This window comes from Mesoplodon densirostris, chromosome 4, assembly GCF_025265405.1.
Source record: "Mesoplodon densirostris isolate mMesDen1 chromosome 4, mMesDen1 primary haplotype, whole genome shotgun sequence".
Classification (NCBI taxonomy): domain Eukaryota; kingdom Metazoa; phylum Chordata; class Mammalia; order Artiodactyla; family Ziphiidae; genus Mesoplodon; species Mesoplodon densirostris.
This window is the reverse complement of record NC_082664.1, coordinates 68,544,305-68,563,410: the sequence shown is the minus strand read 5'-3', so window position 1 is coordinate 68,563,410 and position 19,106 is coordinate 68,544,305. Positions and strand designations below refer to the sequence as shown.

The 19,106-nt window shown below is 37.5% G+C and overlaps 1 protein-coding gene across 6 annotated transcripts in view; it reads left to right on the top strand.

Moving 5' to 3' along the window:
* NUBPL (NUBP iron-sulfur cluster assembly factor, mitochondrial) overlaps window positions 1–19,106 on the top strand; it is a 346,077-nt gene that overhangs the window by 315,535 nt on the left and 11,436 nt on the right. For all 6 annotated transcript variants that reach the window (XM_060096336.1, XM_060096333.1, XM_060096335.1 and 3 more), the window contains 2 exons: window positions 14,066–14,186; window positions 17,753–17,835. In XM_060096336.1, the coding sequence (XP_059952319.1) occupies window positions 14,066–14,186; window positions 17,753–17,835 (204 nt within the window). The remainder of the gene's footprint in view (window positions 1–14,065; window positions 14,187–17,752; window positions 17,836–19,106) is intronic.

Below are 19,106 nucleotides of genomic sequence, written 5' to 3'. Positions count from 1 at the left end.
TTATTTCATTTTTTTCCTGGGTTTTAGTCTTGATCTCTGTTTTTTCCTTTTGAAGTGCATTAGTTACCATGGAAACAGTGATGTCTTTGGAATTCATTGGTATGGTCAGAGTTTATTAATGTCTACAAGAACATTTTGAAGTTAATTTAAATAATTTCTTAAAACTCAAGGTTCAGATAGGGAAAGTAGCAGAAGAGATGACTATTAAATTCTCTGTTCTCTGCCTGAAATGATATCAACTCTGCCAAATCCTTGATTATCTCAGTATTTGTAGATAGACTATTTTTTAAAAAAATAATAAGAATTTTTCAATCTTACACATTTTTAATGGTGACTACTTTATGTACTGTGTCATTCTCATCCATTTTTTTTAACATCTTTATTGGAGTATATTGCCTTACAATGTTGTGTTAGTTTCTGCTGTATAACAAAGTGAATCAGCTATACGTATACATATATCCCCATATACCCTCCCTCTTGAGTCTCCCTCCCACCCTCCCTATCCCACCCCTCTAGGTGGTCACAAAGCACCGAGCTGATCTCCCTGTGCTATGCAGCTGCTTCCCACTAGCTATCTATTTTACATTTGGTAGTATATATATGTCATTGCCACTCTCACTTCGTCCCAGCTTACCCTTCCCCCTCCCCATGTCCTCAAGTCCATTCTCTCTGTCTGCATGTTTATTCCTGTCCTGCCCCTAGGTTCTTCAGAACCTTTTTTTTTTTTTTACATTCCATATATATGTGTTAGCATACAGTATTTGTTTTTCTCTTTCTGACTTACTTCATTCTGTATGACAGATTCTAGGTCCATTCACCTCACTACAAATAATTCAATTTCGTTTCTTCTTATGGCTGAGTAATATCCTATTGTATATATGTGCCACATCTTCTTTATCCATTCTTCTGTCAATGGACACTTAAGTTGCTTCCATGTCCTGGCTATTGTAAATAGTGCTGCAATGAACATTGTAGGACATGACTCTTTTTGAATTATAGTTTTCTCAGGGTATATGCCCAGCAGGGGATTGCTGGGTCATATGGTAGTTCTATTTTTAGTTTTTTAAGGAACCTCCATACTGTTCTCCATAGTGGCTGTATCAATTTACATTCCCACCAACAGTGCAGGAAGGTTCCCTTTTCTCCACACCCTCTCCAGCATTTATTGTTTGTAGATTTTTTTGATGCTGGCCATTCTGACCAGTGTGAGGCGATACCTCATTGTAGTTTTGATTTGCATTTCTCTAATGATTAGTGATGTTGAGCATCCTTTCATGTGTTTGTTGGCAATCTGTATACCTTCTTTGGAGAAATGTCTATTTAGGTCTTCTAAATCCATTTTTGGATTGGGTTGTTTGTTTTTCTGATATTGAGCTGCATGAGCTGCTTGTATATTTTGGAGATTAATCCTTTGTCAGTTGCTTTGTTTGCAAATATTTTCTCCCATTCTGAGGGCTGTCTTTTCACTTGTTTATCTCATCCATTTTTGTTGCCTTCTTTTATAAGGGAAAACCAGGCACCTCAATTTGGAGCCCTTCCCCTACCATTTGAACTTTTAGAGTCACAGGGATTTCACTATCCAGCCCTTTCTTCTTAGGTAATCTCCTTTCCAGCTCCTGAAAAGTATACTCTCTTATTCTTTCTGTACATAAGGGATCACTTAGTTAATTTTAATTCAGTAAATAGCTATTAGTTTATTCTACAAATATATATTTACTTATATTGAGTGCCTTCTATAAGCCAAGTACTGTGGTAAGCTCCACTGGTGATTTAAAAAAAGGTGAGGATGAAGCCTTTTTCTTTTTCCTTAGATACATTATCATTTTGTAGACTAACTCCATTATGGTGCAGGGGCCCTAAGTTCTGAGGGACATGACAACACTTTTCTCTGGGCTATCAAGGAAGGTTTTCATGGAAAAGCAATGTTTGTTTGTTTGTTTGTTTGTTTGTTTTTAATGTCCCTGTAATTTTGTGCATGTTGGTCCCTTCCCTGAGAAGCCATTGTCAGTTCATATTCATTTTTCAAATCCCTGCTTAGACATTACATCCTCTAGGAAGTTTTTCCCAAACTACCAGAAAAGGTTAATAATTTTTTCTCTGAACCACTTGAACATATATCTAGTTTGGCTCTTATCCCACTACAATTTTACCTGTCACTCCCAACAGAAGAATGTGAACTCTTGGAGGGCAAGAAGCATGCCTTAAAAATCCTTAAGTGTTCACTACCTGGCATATAGCATGCATATGATGAATACTGCCTATACTGACATTTGCCCTGGGATATAATGCCATCCACAATCTGCTGTTCCCACCTCATGGCCGCTCTGACTGGCATTATCTCTGCCACAGGCAAACTGGTCGTCTTTCACTTCTGGAAGATTTCCATAGTTTCTCTTCTCATGGACTTCAGCATGCTGTTTCCCCATCTGAGAACACTTTACCCTCACTTTTCTCCTGTAGCTCCTTTTTATCCTTTGGTGCTTAGATATATTTTTTTAATTTATTTATTTATTTTTGTCTGCGCTGGGTCTTCATTTCTGTGCGAGGGCTTTCTCTAGTTGCGGCGAGCGGGGGCCACTCTTCATCGCGGTGCGTGGGCCTCTCACTGTCGCGGCCTCTCCTGTTGCGGAGCATGGGTTCCAGACGTGCAGGCTCAGTAGTTGTGGCTCACGGGCCCAGTTGCTCCGCAGCATGTGGGATCCTCCCAGACCAGGGCTCGAACCCATGTCCCCTGCATTGGCAGGCAGATTCTCAACCACTGCGCCACCAGGGAAGCCCCCTTTGGTGCTTAGATCGAACAGCTCTTTCTCTGGGGGACTTACCCCAACCCTGTTGACTAGGTAAGCTCTTTCTAGTGTATGATTTAGTAACACTCTGTTTCCCCTTTTGTAACTGTTTTTGCATTTTGTCAGTACCTTCACATTTATAGTGCCATAAGGTCAACTCCAGCCACTGACCCCCTTCTGTGTTCAGAACATATAGCTGCTCACTAAATATATACTGAATGAATGAGTGGAGGAGGATTTTCATAGGTATATCACAGGACTGGGGGAGGGACAGAATTCAGTCTGAAAAGAATCAGGAAATCACAAGTGTTCAGGGTTGTTCAGTTTGTCTATAGCTGAAGTAATATGTTTGGATATGTCTTTGCTAGGCCTAGGTTTAGTCAAGCTTTAGACACTAGAGTAAGAAATTTGGACATTCTTCTTGAGGTTTTTAGAGGTGTCCATAAAGAATGCTGGATAGGAAATAGACAAAATTAGAATGGAGCTTTAAAAGGATTTAATCTGATGGAGATGAATAGAAAGAATAGGAGCCAGGAGAGTGTGGAGGCAGTAAGGAAGCATTAGCAATGGTCACAGTCATTCACAGTGCAGGTTGTGACCCACAAATGAGTCAGGAAATCAATTCAGTGAGAGATGTAACCAAAGTTTTTAAACAATATCAGGGTAAATTGCCCTTAGGAAGAGAAAGTGTTATTTCATAGGGATATGGTCTCAGTCATAAACATATATATGTGTGTTTTTGTATCAGATCAAGATGTCAAATATTTTTCTTATAAGACAGTTTTAATAAGTTGGGAAAACACTAGTGTAGGTGATAGGCAGTAAGGGTCTGATTTAGAGTAATGGCAATGAAAATGGAAAGGGAGGGCCTCCCTGGTGGCGCAAGTGGTTAAGAGTCCGCCTGCCGATGCAGGGGATACGGGTTCGTGCCCCGGTCTGGGAGGATCCCATATGCCGCGGAGCGGCTGGGCCCGTGAGCCATGGCCGCTGGGCCTGCGCATCCGGAGCCTGTGCTCCGCAACGGGAGAGGCCACAACAGTGAGAGGCCCACATACCGCAAAAAGAAAAAAAAAAAAAAAAAAAAAATGGAAAGGGAAATAAATGTAATTGACATTTTGAAAGAAGAATAGACAGGCTTGGCAATTGATTACATAGAGTAGGGTGGTTAGAAAAAAAAGCAGAAATCAAAGGGATTTTGAGAGTTACGCTGCCGTTAATAAATCTATCAGGAGCTAGTTTTTTACTCAGGTTGACAGTGAACTAGAAATAAGAGGTTAGATTCTCAGTCACTAATCCCTGCCCTATCTCTAAGCATTGTGATTTAAAACTGTTTGGCAAGGAAGAGACTGGTAGAGAAAATGATTTGGTGTTGGCCTTTTTAGTACTATTCACATCACATGATGTATGTGACTGTCCCTTCTCCTAACCAAACCAGAGTTTTTATTTATCTGTATATTTGTAGCCTCTTACACACAGATATTTTAAAGCACATAGAGAGCTATATTCTTTAAGTATATCTTTTATGGTTGCAAATTAAATTACATTAGAAATTGTATTATAATTTTAAGGCAATAGGGTACAGCTTACAGAGGCATTTTTACATAGTAGTTAAGAAGGGTGAGCTTAGGAGTCTGAATGCTAGAGTTCAAATCCTAGATCTGTCACTTTGTAGCTGTATGACCTGAGCAAGTTACTTAATCTGTGCCTCAGTTTTCTCATTCATTATATGGGAATTATAATAGTATTTCCCTCAGAGGGTTGAGGTGAGAAATAAGTGAGGGCTTAGTACAGTGTTTGGTACAATCTTTGGTACAATCTAAACACTCGATGTCAATATAATGTTATATAATTAATGTTTATTATAATTGCTATCATGAAACAAATTTATAGTTCATAGGTGTTTTTGTATTTGGCTTAGGTATTTTGACTAGTCTCTTTATTTGCTAATAACAATTTTAACAAGAAATTTTTTAAAATTTAGATAAATAGTATCTTTGAGATCTCCTTATTTCTTGAGTATTTTAGTTGAGCCTAAATTGTTCTCTAGCTTTATTAAGTTGTTAAAGTTATTTAGAGTCTAAAATTCTGCATTATTTAAAATTTGCATTATTTAATGTCAGCTAATTGCTGTCACAAGTAGACCTGAAAATTTATAATGATGCAAGTACAATAGACGCTTCTTTCTTGCTCACGTAACAGTACTAGTATATGAACAGGTGAGCATGGTGGCTTTCTTCCACAAAGTCATTTAGGCTGTTGGAGCCTCTGCCATTTTAAAATGTGACTTCTAAGGTCACCATTGGGCCATCCTCATTTGAGCTAGCCAGAAGAGAAAGTACGGAGGTATGTCATGGGAGCATTTTATGGATGAAGCCTGGTTGTGGCACACGTACTTACACTCTCATTCCCCCAACTAAAACTCTGTTATGTGATCACAGTCATGTTTCTCAAGGAGCCTGAGAAACATAGGTTAGCTGTGCTAAGCAAGAAAGATGAGACCATGGATTTTGGTGAGCAGCTAGCTGTCTGTGCTATAGTTGACTTGGCAACAAATATATTAAAGCCTAATGCTGGTCACTGAATTTTTTTTTCTTATAATTAATTTTGAAAATTCTGGGGACTTCCCTGGTGGCGCAGTGGTTGAGAATCCGCCTGCCAGTGCAGGGGACACGGGTTCGATCCCTGGTCCGGGAAGATCCCACATGCTGCAAAGCAACTAAGCCTGTGAGCCACAGCTACTGAGCCCACATGCCGCAAATACTGAAGCCCACGCACCTAGAGCCCGTGCTCTGCAGCAAGAGAAGCCACCGCAATGAGAAGCCTCGCACCGCAACTAAGAGTAGCCCCCGCTCGCCGCAACTAGAGAAAGCCCGTGCGCAGCAATGAAGACCCAACACAGCCAAAAAAAAAAAAAAAAGAGAGAGAGAGAAAATTCTATAACTATTTCAGCCTTGCAAATAGTTAATTATTTTATAAAAGAGAGATAGGAATTTTGCTTTTGTTTTTAGCCAGCAGGTTTTCTTTTCCTGCTGGCTAAAAACAAAGAGTCCTACTGTGGTGTGGATTTTGTGGTGTTTATTTGTAAGGGTTAATGATTATATTGTCTCCTAAGAAAAATTAGGTGATCTTAGAACCTAAAATAGTTGATTCTTATCAATGTTTTCTTTCCATTTTCCATTTTTATTACCAAAGACCCTACAAATTGTTCTTAGTGATGAGGATCAGAATTGTAGTTTATTCTTTTTCTGGCACAGTCACCATTCATGGCAGTAGGTTATCCATTTGGACCAGAAGTTTCACATCTTCACCCTTGAATGCCTTCAAAACTTATGTGTTCATCATATCTGTCTCAGAGTTTGTTCAGCATCTAGTTTGTCTTTTGGACCCCAAGAGTTCTATTTTCTTTAATACCTCAAGCCTATCTACCTCACAAAACAATTTAGAAATAGGTAATCTTACATGAAAGTGGAGGCAAGTGACACATTTATTCTTTTCATCCTTGAGCATAGTTTTTTCCTCTACAATCATCAAGTTGTCTCACTTGATTCTTTGAGAAATTTAATACCTTTGATGTATTTAGAGAATCTTTCATTATTGGCTTTGCAGGCCTTGGAAGGTGCTGTTAGTATTCTTTCTAGGAACACTATTAGTTTGCACATGATGTATCGCATGTGGCTTCCTTCTTCACAATTGGGTAATCTTTCCACTTTTGAAAAATGACTTTTCTTCAGTGACAACCTTTATAAGACTGGGTAGGTAGCATTATGCATCTCGGCCATAGTTGCATCTTAGAGACTGAAGATATTTGCTCATTTTTGTCTTTCTCTTGCATCTCTCAGAAGTCCATGTATGCTTTAAACAAGAATGCTCTTCTATGTGATTTACATGAATTAAACTAATCTAACCCTCACAACAACCCTGTGAAGTAATAACATTATTTTTCCCATTTTGCAGATGAGGAAACTGTAGTACAGAGAGATTAAATAATTTGCATAAGGCTACCCATCTGTTTAGCGGGCCTCTGGGATCCTGTCCTAAATGGTCTGCTTTCCAGAGCCCACATTCTTAATTGCTATTTCTGTGGGTTTTCTAGAGTTGAGGTTTAGTAATGTGAATGTCATAGAATATCACAGCATGAGAGATTAAGAGGAGTCTCCTTTAAATTTGCTTTCCTTTGGGGTCCTGATTGCCTAGGGCAAGTAAAGACAGAAAATTGGTGGATTGAAAAATGGGGAGGAGTTAAGGGGACCATAGGTTCTGTTGACAGTCAGGAGAGGTATACTGAGGGTGTTAAGGGAAAGGGGAGTTTCATAGCCAGGAGAAGGGAATGATGTCTGAGGCTCAGCTGCATCAGTGAATGATGAAGATGGTTCAAATCAGGTCTTCCCTTATAACTGTGCTCTTAATTACTATTTTAAATCTCCCCACTGAACTGGATTCACTGGTCAATAGTTTTCAGCCCTCTAGTTCCATGAACAAAATCCTGCAGTTCATTTACTTGTCATCTTGTTTTGTGACTTCCACACATAGACCCATCTGATTTGAATTTTGGCTCTGTTATTCACTAACTGTGTGACCTTGAGCAAATAATTTAGCTTAAGTGTTTCGTGACCCATCTCATAGGTCGTTGTGGCAGTTAAGTGAGATTACATATACGGTACTTTGCTTAGGTCTTAGCACATGACATTGTGGAGGGTAGCTCTGAATGTTATTGTTACAGTGGTAGGTTTTAGAGATCATTACAGTCCCTCATTTTAGAATTCAAGGCATGGAGAAGTTAAGTTGTACTTCATGGATCCAGAGGTAGTTAGTTGGTCCCTGAGAGGAGAATGAATGCAGGCCTCCCCATTAATTGTTTTTTCCATTACCAGACTACTTCTGAAAGAGAAAGCAATAACACCCATCTCATTTTTAAAAATTATAGTATCTGTACACATGCTTCAAGGAATATACCAAAAACTGGTTCAAGGCTAATGGAGAACTGAAAAGCACTTGTGAATCTAATCAATTTCATTTGTTATTATTCATTCTCTGTTTAACAGTGAGTTTTTCCCCTTCGTTTTTTCTTAAATCATAGCTCTTAATCCTTGTGACAGGTTCCAACCGGCAAGAATTTAACCTGACTGTAACCTTGAAAAATTGGATTATATAGTAACCTGAAAATCTTGCTTGTTACTTACCTGAATCTGGGTTTAAAATGCCAAGAAGAAATTAAAATTGGGGTCTTTTGAGCCTGCTTAATTCAGTACATTTAGACATCCAGTATTTCAGGGCAATGTTGATATTTCAAGACAGTCAATTTTTTAAAAGTTAATAAAAGAGGTACCCTCCTGAGCCAGTGATGGATTAGAATAATGTAAGAATAACATGCTAAAGGTTTGTGGTGGCTGATGTTAGACAGGCATGTAGCATTTACGTTTTTCAGTAAAACCAGCTGAGGTAAAAAGAAAAAAGGATCTTATACTTTGATGAGACATTAAAAAATGATTGAGCATGCTTACAGCTGCGTCTCAGTGGTATTATGTAAATTAAGCTATGGCAAAGCAACAGTTTTCTAATGTTTCTATGATCAAAGCATACACAAAATAGCTCTACAATAAACACAAACAGCTTAACAACATATGAAGTATTCACACAATATAAGGCTTTTTTGGGGAGTGAGGGTAGGGGGTGGTCGTGTAGATATGTATTCTTTCCTATTTAAAAGAAGAATTTTTCTGAATTGTAATATGGGCATTATAATCTTCTTTCTTATTACATTAGCTACCCCTGTTCAAAAATAATTGATTATAGAGGACTGCTCTTAAATGAAGAGGGAAGTGTTTTCTAATCTTTTTAATACTGGAAGCTCTCTTTTAAATTTTCTTCAAGCTAACCCCGTGTTTTGAAAAAGTTGTTCAGCCACATAGTCTGCATATCTTAGGAAGTAATTTATTTTCTCTTTTCTAGTTAAATATATGTGTGTGTATGACCGTTGTATGACCTTCTGAACAGAAAGAGATAACCACACATGAGTGTTAGCACATTCAGTTGATGTAATTTCAACTAAAGCAAAGAAACTTGACAGTTTATCTGTCCTGAATAGTCTTAAAGGTAAATGTTTCATTTCTGTTCAATTTTTTTACAGATTCATAAATCACAGACCCTGATAATTTTTTTTTTTTGCATCTTTAGGACCTTAGAGCAACATTAGGTAGGAGAACTATCAAAATAAGTTCTACAGTCAGCCTTTAGTTGTCAACAGCAGCACTGTCCGAGAGAAATATAATTCAAGCCACAAATGTGATTTTAAAGTTTTTAGTAGCCATTTTTTTAAAAATAGAAAAAGACAGGTGAAGTTAATTTTAATAGTATACTTAACTAAGTATATTGAAAATACTGTCATTTCAGCATGAAATCAATATAAAAATTGAGAATCAAGCAAAAAGGAATTGCATTTAAAAATACTAGGAATTCTGACAGTTCAGTAGGAAAAGAACCACATAATCAATGGAAAAAACAGACAAGAGACCTGAACAGATACTTCGCAGAGCAGAATATACAAATGACCAATAAACATGTAAAAATATGCTTAACTTCCTTACTAATTTTGGCAACACAAATTCAAAGCACAGTGCACAGGAGAGCTGGGCACAGAGGCAGAATGAGAACAAACTGGAATGCACCTGTACCTCTGCACGTTTCTGTCACCACCTCTGCCCATAGGAAACCTTTAGAGTGTAAGGCCTAAGCCTACACCTTCTCTTCCCAAATCTCATGCCACTTTACCTGTGGTGAACTTTAACCAGAAGCCATATAAGGAAGGAGATTCTAGGAAATATAGTTCCTGGTATAAACAGATTGACAATTGAAAATCCAGGGTAATGAGGTACTACTCCATACTTACTATACTTGCCAAAATGAAAAAAGCCTGATGATACCAAATGTTGATGAAGCTGTGGCATAGCTGGAGTTCTCGTTCATTTGCTAGTGGGAGTATAAATTGGTAGAACTTTATTGGAAAACGGGCGTTTTTTTAACTGAAGTTAAATATGCATAACCTAATACCCAGCAAAAAAGACATGTATTAAAACATTCGTAGAAGCATTGTTTATAAAAATCTGGAAACAACACGGATGATCTAACAAGAGAATGCATAACTGTGATATAGTCATCATGGAATCTTAGGACTCACTGAAAATGAACTACAGATGTACATGGTTTAGCTGGATGAATCATACACAAAAGAATACATTGCATTATTACATTCATATCAAATTCAAGACAACAAAATTAATTTATGGTGTTAGAAATCTAACCACCAGGCTGTTAGTTTATACTTTTGGCAACATGTTTTGGAGAGTATACAAGGAGACTTCTAGGGTGCTGGCAATGTTTTATTGACAGCATCATGGTAACATAGGCCTACTTAACTTTATGATAAGTCCATTCAGTCATGCACTTGTGATTTGTGTACTTTTTGTGTGTATTCATGATACACTTCAATGAAAAAACTTAAAGAATAGCTTGTAAACTCTAAAAAATTATTGAGATATTTTACATTCTTTTACTTATACTAAGTCTTTGATATCCAATGTGTATTTTACACTTACAGCACATCCCAATTCAGATTAGCCACATTTCAAGTATTTAGTAGCCACATGTGAACTAGTGGCTACCTAATTAGACATTGATGGTCTAGAACTCCATCATTTCAGAGCTCTCTGGGCTTAGGCTTTTATTTCAGTTTTTCCCTTGGAGTGTCATGTGGAAAGAATAGGGGATTGTTCTTCCCAAAGACCTCATCTTAGTTTTACTGCAACCTCTCTGTTTTTATAGAATATTTTCTATTTAAAACAGATGGTTATTTTTGTGTGCAGGTTCACAGGATGACCAATAAAACATCATTTTGGTTATTTGTTCTTATTGCTTTATTGGCCACTGTTCACATGACCACCTTTTTTAAAAGCAAACATTTTATTGAAGTCTGATATACTTACACAAAGGGGCATAAATTGTGAGTGTATATAGCTCAATGAATTTTTGCAAAGTGAACACACCCATTGCTTGTATTCAAGAAACAGAACATTACCAGTACCCCAGAAGCTCCTGCCTTGTGCCACCTTCTGATCACTACCCCCAAAGTGGAACCCAAATTATAACAGCATAGATTAGTTTTATCTGTTTGTGGACTTAATATAAATGGAATAATAAGTATATAGTTTTGTGTGGCTTCTTTTGCTTAAAATTATGTTTGACAGCTTCACTCATACTGTTGATTGTAGCTATAGTTCTCTCATTCTCATTACTGTGTAGCATTCAATTGTGTGAATATACCACAATTTATTTGTCCATTTTACTGTTGATGGGCATTTGTGTAGTTTTTCATTTTGGGATTAGTTATGAACACTTTTGTAATGTCTTTTGGTAACTGTTCACATTTTTTGTTAATGTATAGCAGAGTGGAAATACTGTGCCTTAATATAGGCATACGTCACTTTAAGTAGGTAACTACCAAACAGTTTTCCAAAATGGTGTACCACTTTACACTCCACTGAAGCTATGAGGTTTTTGTTTGTTTGTTTGTTTGTTTTTTCCTTTTTGCGGTATGCGGGCCTCTCACTGTTGTGGCCTCTCCCGCTGCGGAGCACAGGCTCCGGACGCGCAGGCCCAGCGGCCACGGCCCACGGGCCCAGCCGCTCCGCGGCATATGGGATCCTCCCAGATCGGGGCACGAACCCGTATCCCCTGCATCGGCAGGCGGACTCTCAACCACTGCGCCACCAGGGAGGCCCAAGCTATGAGTTTTAGTTGTTCCATGACCTCACCAACATTTGGCATTTGGGTTTTTCTTTGGGGGGGGGTTGGGTTGTTGTAGTCATAAGGACCTTTTTCTGTTCTAATCAGGTCTTAAGCATAAATGTATGGTATCTCATTGCGGTTCTAATTTGCATTTCCCTGATGATAATTAAAATTGAACACTTTTTCTCATGTTTGTTTGTCTTTGAGTGGCTTTTTTTATGAAGTTCCTGTTAAGTCTCTTGCCCATTTCTCTGTTGTATTATCTGATTTTCTTTCCTTATTGATTTGTAGGAATTCTTTATATATTCTAGATAAAAGTCCTTTGTTATATATGTGTATTATAGATATCATGTTTTGCTCTATAGCTTGCCTTTTTACTCTCTTAATTATGTCTTCTGATAAGTTATTAATTTTAAAGTAGTCGAATTTAACAAAAAATTTTCATTTATGTTTAGTGCTTCTTTGTGTCCTGCTAGAAAAATCTTTGCCTGCCTCCAAGGTTATAAGTTTATTTTGCTGTTTTCTTCCAAATGTGTTTTGTTTTATCTTTCATATTAGCTCTACAATCCATCTGTAATTAATATTTGTGTATGGTGTGAGATAGAAGGTTAAGATTCCTTATTTTCCATATGGATATCCAATTAACATTGCAGCACTGTGTCATCTCTATTATAAATTAGTGACTTCCATGTGTGAGTCTGTTCTGGGCTCACTCTTCTGTTTCATTACAACTTTTTTTTTTTTAAGGAAAGTGGTATTTCTGTGGGAAGTTTTTGAGATGAAGGAATTCTAGAGTTAAGAAGAATTACTTTGTTCAACGTAACCTAGGAAGCAGTATTAGGGCATTTAGCCTTTAACTAGAAGAATATTATCAGTAATAGAACCAAGCTTAGGTATCACAACCTCTTAATTTCAAACATACAAAGGGTTGTTTATCTCTAAATTGTTTTGATTATACATGCTAATTAATAAATGATGTTTGAAAATATATATATAATTATAGATATAGAGATTCTATAATGTATACTGTATATAGATATATAATAAATTATATTATATAAATATATAGATATATAATATAAATTATCTGTACCTATATATAGATTTTAAAATGTATACTATATATAAATATATATTGTAAATTCTACATATCTATATATAGTACACGTTTATTACTGTGCTAATATGTTGTTTTCATTATAACACACAAAATTGGAATTAAAAAGGAAATCATAAGGAAGAAATAGAAATTTTAATACTTTTTTCTTACACCCCTGTATCAGCCAATATGGGCTGGATTATGTGTACTAACAACCCTCAAATTTCAGTGGCTTAAAACAACATGAGTTTATTTCTCTCATGCTACACGTCCATTATGGTTTGGTTTTAACACTCCTCTGCATTGTTCTTACTCTGGCACCCAGGCTGATGGAGCAGCCACTTTCTGGAAGCTTGCTAGTCCCAGGGACAGAGGGAAACATAATGGGGAATTAGCACTTAAAGCTTCTGCCTAGATGTGACACATGTCACTTCAGCTCACATTTCATGGTCCAGAACAAGTTAGGTCTCCTCACCTAATTACAAAGAAGAAAAATGCTAACCTTGTGCCCAGGAGAAAAATCCTATGCAGAGAACTGTGCAGGAGGAGACCTAGAGTATTTTAGACAGCACTAAAAACTATCACCTCTGAAATGACTGATTTCAGAGCATACAGCCCTGGATTTGTGTTTGTCTAAGAAAATAAACACACAAAGACAAGTCCTTTTAGTTTTTCCATTCCATGTTTTTTTGTTTGTTTGTTGGTTGGTTTTTTTTTGCGGTACACGGGCCTCTCACTGTTGTGGCCTCTCCCATTGCGGAGCACAGGCTCCGGACGCACAGGCTCAGCAGCCGTGGCTCACGGGCCCAGCCACTCCGCGGCATGTGGGATCTTCCCGGACTGGGGCACAAACCCGTGTCCCCTGCGTTGGCAGGTGGACTCTCAACCACTGCGCCACCAGGGAAGCCCTAAAACATACATCTTATTGTGTATCACTGCTGCTTTGGTACCATCTGACCCTGACCTTTCTTACCAAACTAGCTTCTGCCTTGGCAGCTGACTGGGTTGCAGCCCAAATAGGCCATACAAGTTGTAGTCTGCTACCTTGGCTTATGCTCTTTCTTCTGCCTAGAATTCCTGCTGTAGGCCTCAACCCCTCTTCTCACACTCAACCTGAAGAAGCAATTCTCTATGGGCAACTCAGAGGTCCCTCTCATTCTTCCCAAACAGAATTTTTTGATCCCTGTCATTTATAACTCTTTAGCATTTATCTCATTATTAGAGTTAATGACATGTGTCTTGCTCTCCCACCAGCTTGAGTTTCTTGAGAGCAGAGACCATAACTTATTCATTATTGTATCACTGGAACCTAGTAGGTATGCAGTAAAAACTTGTTGAAATAATGGATTGAAACTTGGTTTAATTTTGTTTTGATTTCAGTGTGTCTTTATTATTCTAGGTTCTGGGCCTTGTCCAAAATATGAGTGTTTTCCAGTGTCCAAAATGTAAACACAAAACTCATATTTTTGGTGCTGATGGTGCAAGGAGACTAGCACGGACCCTTGATCTTGATATTCTAGGTAAGACCACAGAATATTCTTTTGCAAAGGAAATGGCATGGTGATGAAGAATGTCTCAAAAAAGGATGGATGAATTGCTTTTGGCTTTGTGTTTTAAATTGTTAGTATAGCACAGTTCTGTGTGTTAACCTTTCTTTGCCTTTTTGTGATACTTCATTAGTGGAAGGCTTTTTGAATAGGGGGTTTGTTCTGCCAATTATGATAATTCTTGCTATAGATAAAAACTGCCTATAACTTGAATTTGAGAGGAGAGTTTTGTGGTTTGAGTACTGTGATTTGAAGCCCACATTTTAAATAATGATCCTCAGTTTGTTTCCTAAGTTAGGAAGAATAGCTCTCAGTATAAGCAGATATATACAGAAATACCTGTTCTGTATGTTGTAGCAACCTTTGGAAGTGTCAGTTCTTGGTGTGTATGAAGAAATGCCGTCCTGATCAGTTCTGAATTTATTAGTCCTTTTGCTGTAGAAAACAGTATTTTCTGTTTTCTCTAATCTTTTTATGTGTAACCTTTTTATTCTGTAATCTTTTTATGCCATGTGTATAAAATATGACACTTGAAATTTACACTGTCTATACAGTTCATGTTACTGAATTGAAGGATTCATTAGTGTTTTGAGGAGAAGTAAAGTCATGTGTTAAAGGAGCAAAACACAGATTTTAGATAAAACATGATTTTTAACAAATCCAAAAGCAACTTAATGGACTTTTTAGAAAACATGTTTGGATATTCTACTTATGAGTTTTTTTCCCCTTAATTAATTAATTATTTAATTTTTGGCTGCGTTGGGTCTTCGTTGCTGCCTGCGGGCTTTCTGTAGTTGTGGGGAGCAGGGGCTACTCTTCATTGTGGTGCATGGACTTCTCATTGCGGTGGCTTCTCTTGTTGCAGAGCACGGGCTCTAGGCGCATGGCTTCGGTAGTTGTGGCGCAGAGGCTTAGTTGCTCCACGGCATGTGGGATCTTCCCAGACCAGAGCTCGAACCCGTGTCCCCTGCATTGGCAGGAGGATTCTTAACCACTGTGCCGGCAGGGAAGTCCCTACTTATGAGTTTCTGTTCTGAGCAAAGGCAGATGTTAGATGCTAAATAAGGGAGGCATAGAGTGAATTATTAGTTTGGGGTAGTTAACAATTAAGATCCCTTAAAGATCAAGGAGTTTCAAAACATTTTTTATTATAATTAAGTTTCTAAAAGTTGATGTTAAATGTATTATTGTTTTTATGTATTTGTACTAAAACAGCTACCACAGTACCAGGTGAATACTAATGATATATTTTGATACATTGTTATAATTATAGCTGCTAATTATATTCTGCAACAGTTTTTCATTTAACTTAGGAAGTTCAATTTCCCAAATCTGCATAATAACATAACAGATTGACATTCACTTATATAATAAAGTAAATGTGTAATTATAATGACGTTATTGAATTATGCTGACAGTATTATAATTCCCTAATTTATGGATGGGTGGTATGATTTTGTAAGTCAGTTATTTAGAATTTGAAACATGTCTCCTAGAGAAACAGTTTCATATATGGAAGATACATTTTAACCAACAGATCACAAGTGTAATCAGAAAATCAGAAACACTGATTACTGATCACAGAAAGTGGGGTAGTGCTATAGACTGCTGTATCTCAAAGTGTTATGGGAAAAATAATTTAGAGTTCTAATGTGGAGCACATCTCCTCCTTTTAATGTGGTCATGGGACCCAGAGGGATGTCCCATGAACTGGAGCAGGGGCTCTGATGATGAAGAGGTTGGAATTGGGAATGAGGAACTGAAATCAGGGAAAGAGCTCTCATAGCTATGGCCTCCTGGCTGGGTGAAACCCCCAGGACCCTTTACTGACTGTCTGGCTGCCTCTTATTTTCATCCATGGGGCTGTGTTTCAAATGATTATTTGGTAAAATGGCTCTTCAGAACTTTATCCATATTCACCTACAGGGACAGTTTGTACATAGTAGTTAAAGCTCTCAGATCATGCCACAGAAACCCCTTTAACTTATGTCTCTGAAATGTGCTTCCTTCAACCCTAACCCCTCAAAAATACTTTTCAAGGCCAGGCCGAACCTCACCCCCTCTCATTACCTTTACTCCTTTTTATCCTTCTCTGTGTATGATTGTTAGCCTATTACTGCTCTCACTGTGCCACCTGTTTTCTAACAAGGTTTACCTCTTTCTTGTTCTACTCTTCTGCAGATTGTGAGTCTCTGGAGGGCAGAAGTGATGTCACTAGGTGGCTATAAAATGGAGAAGGTTTTACTTTTTTTTTCTTTCATTACTGCAGTAGAAATGAAAGCATTCAGGATTCTTTACTGTATAATGGCAGTTCATAAATCAAGAGAAAAAACTTTGTGGGTTTTTAAGTATTTTCTGTAATATCTTCTCCTGCCTGCCCCTGTGATAGCTTCCTACAGTCTAAAGTTGATCTATAGAATAGACGTCAATTTTACTGAGAAGCTGGTCTTTAAATGGTTACTGAAGTATTCATGTATTTTGTCTATTGAACTTTTAGGAAAGAGTTAAACAGTTGGTTAAGATCTCAAAATTTGCTGGTAGGAGGAGCATGAAATATCTGTTCCTCCATGTAGCTCATAATATACATAGTAGTAGGTTTTTAATTTTGTAACACATTCTTCTGCATTATTTCCATTGCCTGGCGTGGTGCTGAATGAATTCTTTATATAAAACGCACCCACACACATGCACACACGCACGTTTTAATAACCTTTGGGTGGACTTGGAGTCGGTGGAAGAGTGCTGAGTACCCTGACAAGTCAACTCTTCTGCTCCTTTTACTGCATTGTTAAAATCAGCCTTTTGAAAGGCTTCATTTGTGATGGTGTGGTAGAAAGAGTCAATTGGATGATGGGTCAGAGCATTCTTCCTCTAAATCCCACTACCTAATGTATCCTCAGGGAAGACACATACCCTCTCTGACCTCAAGTCTGTATTTTGGGGGTTCTTATATATTTTCTGAGAGCTCATCAAGCTCACAAGTTATATATAATGCTATATAGATTAATACATAATAAAAGAAAAATAATTCTATCTGATAAAGAGGCAGATAGTTGAAATAACAGGTCTGGCCTAATTTTCAGCTGTTCTCTTAGCTCAGTCATCTGCCATCAGGAAGATTATTTTGTTGGCTTTTTTTAAACTACTTTGCCACCCCATCTTTTCCTCTTCAATTTCCTCTTATTATGTGGCAAGATATGTCTATATCAGTTATTACAGGGAGAAAAATTTACAGATGTCTTCCAGGCCATTTGTTGCTGAAAGACTTCCAGCAAAGAATAAATCAGAGGCCTTATTCCATGATTGGCTGCCACACTGCTTTCATATATACATATGTGATCATGGAACTGCCCTCAAATGGAACATTTTGCCCCTAATTTTCATTTGAAATTTGTTTTTCAGAGATTTAGCAATTTGAGGATAGTCATAACTCAAGTTGATTTGAGTCGATTTGTTTCTTTCTGCAATTCAAAGAATTAAATTCCAAAAGCCTATATAAACTTTTGTGGTACTAATGGATATCTGGTGGGCTCTTTTAGGAGACATTCCCTTACACCTTAATATACGGGAAGCTTCAGATACAGGCCAGCCGATTGTGTTTTCACAGCCTGAAAGTGATGAGGTAAGTTATATTTCTAAATATGTATTTTAATTTCTTTTCACAGGATATATACTTTTTGATGTATAGAAAGAAAGTTGGGGAGATCAAGTTTGTCTATTTGGAATGCATATGTTAAACAAAGATTAGTTAACTTATCCAAAGTATCTTTAAGTTACTATTTTATATGGTAGACATACCAGTGCTGATTCTGAATTATCAACTGGACACGTTCACCTACAAAGAATTGTCACCCAACCAGTTTTTTCATGAAGAACACGAACAGTAAGAGCTTGTAGAGTTCTTATGTTGCTAGCTAGCAATATCTAACTGCCCGAGGTTATTATATTTCAGTATTAGAAGTTCAGCTGATTGTTGGGAGAAGGAAACCTAATATAAGAAAATAGTGAGTCGGATATAGGGAAACTGTATAAACCTTTAGAGATGGGATTTTCATTGCATTTATTTTAATAAATAAGATTGAGGAGGTGAGGTGGGAAAACTAGTAGTGTTTCATTAGCTAATATCATTGGGGATACAGTTGATAGATTTTCAAAGATTGCTGAAGCTTAATGCCTTTAAGCATAAATTCTTTAATTTTACTCCTTTTTAAAATAGAAATAAAATCATCCATATATATCTCTTCCTTCCTAAGTAGCACTTGCTATTTAAGTTTGAAAGTGAGCCATCATCTGGTGCATCAGTTTTGATGTAGTTTTTGTGCTCCTTTGCCAAGCAGCCCCAATCAGTCTTCTAGTAGTTTCTTTTTTTCCCTTATGTAATGAGTATAACTTTATAGTACCATTATTTTGTCTGTCTATAATTACTACCCCTTGTATTCTAGTTTGCTTCCTCTAATCCCATGTGAACTGGAAAATAAAAGAGCCAAGCTTGGTTAGAGCTGTGAATAAAGTAAGGGCAAAACTGACAGTCAGGAGGAGTCTCAGATTGGTAAAGTAGATTCATTCTGAATTATATCTTTTAGGTGCCCAGAGCTCCTTTCTCTTTCTTAAGGGTTGGCAGTTATGGTATAGGTGGTTGAGTTGCTGGCAATATGATCTCTGAATAAATGCAATGTAGTACTTATCATTGTTTTTCTTTTCTCTGCCTTTTAGGTAATAAACGTTAAATTTCCTTTTCAGCCTTTTCTTAGAAATCTTTTGGATAAGCAAAAACCATGATCTTTTTTTTTTTTTTTTTTTTTGCGGTATGCGGGCCTCTCACTGTTGTGGCCTCCCCCGCTGCGGAGCACAGGCTCCAGACGCGCAGGCTCCGGACGCGCAGGCTCAGCGGCC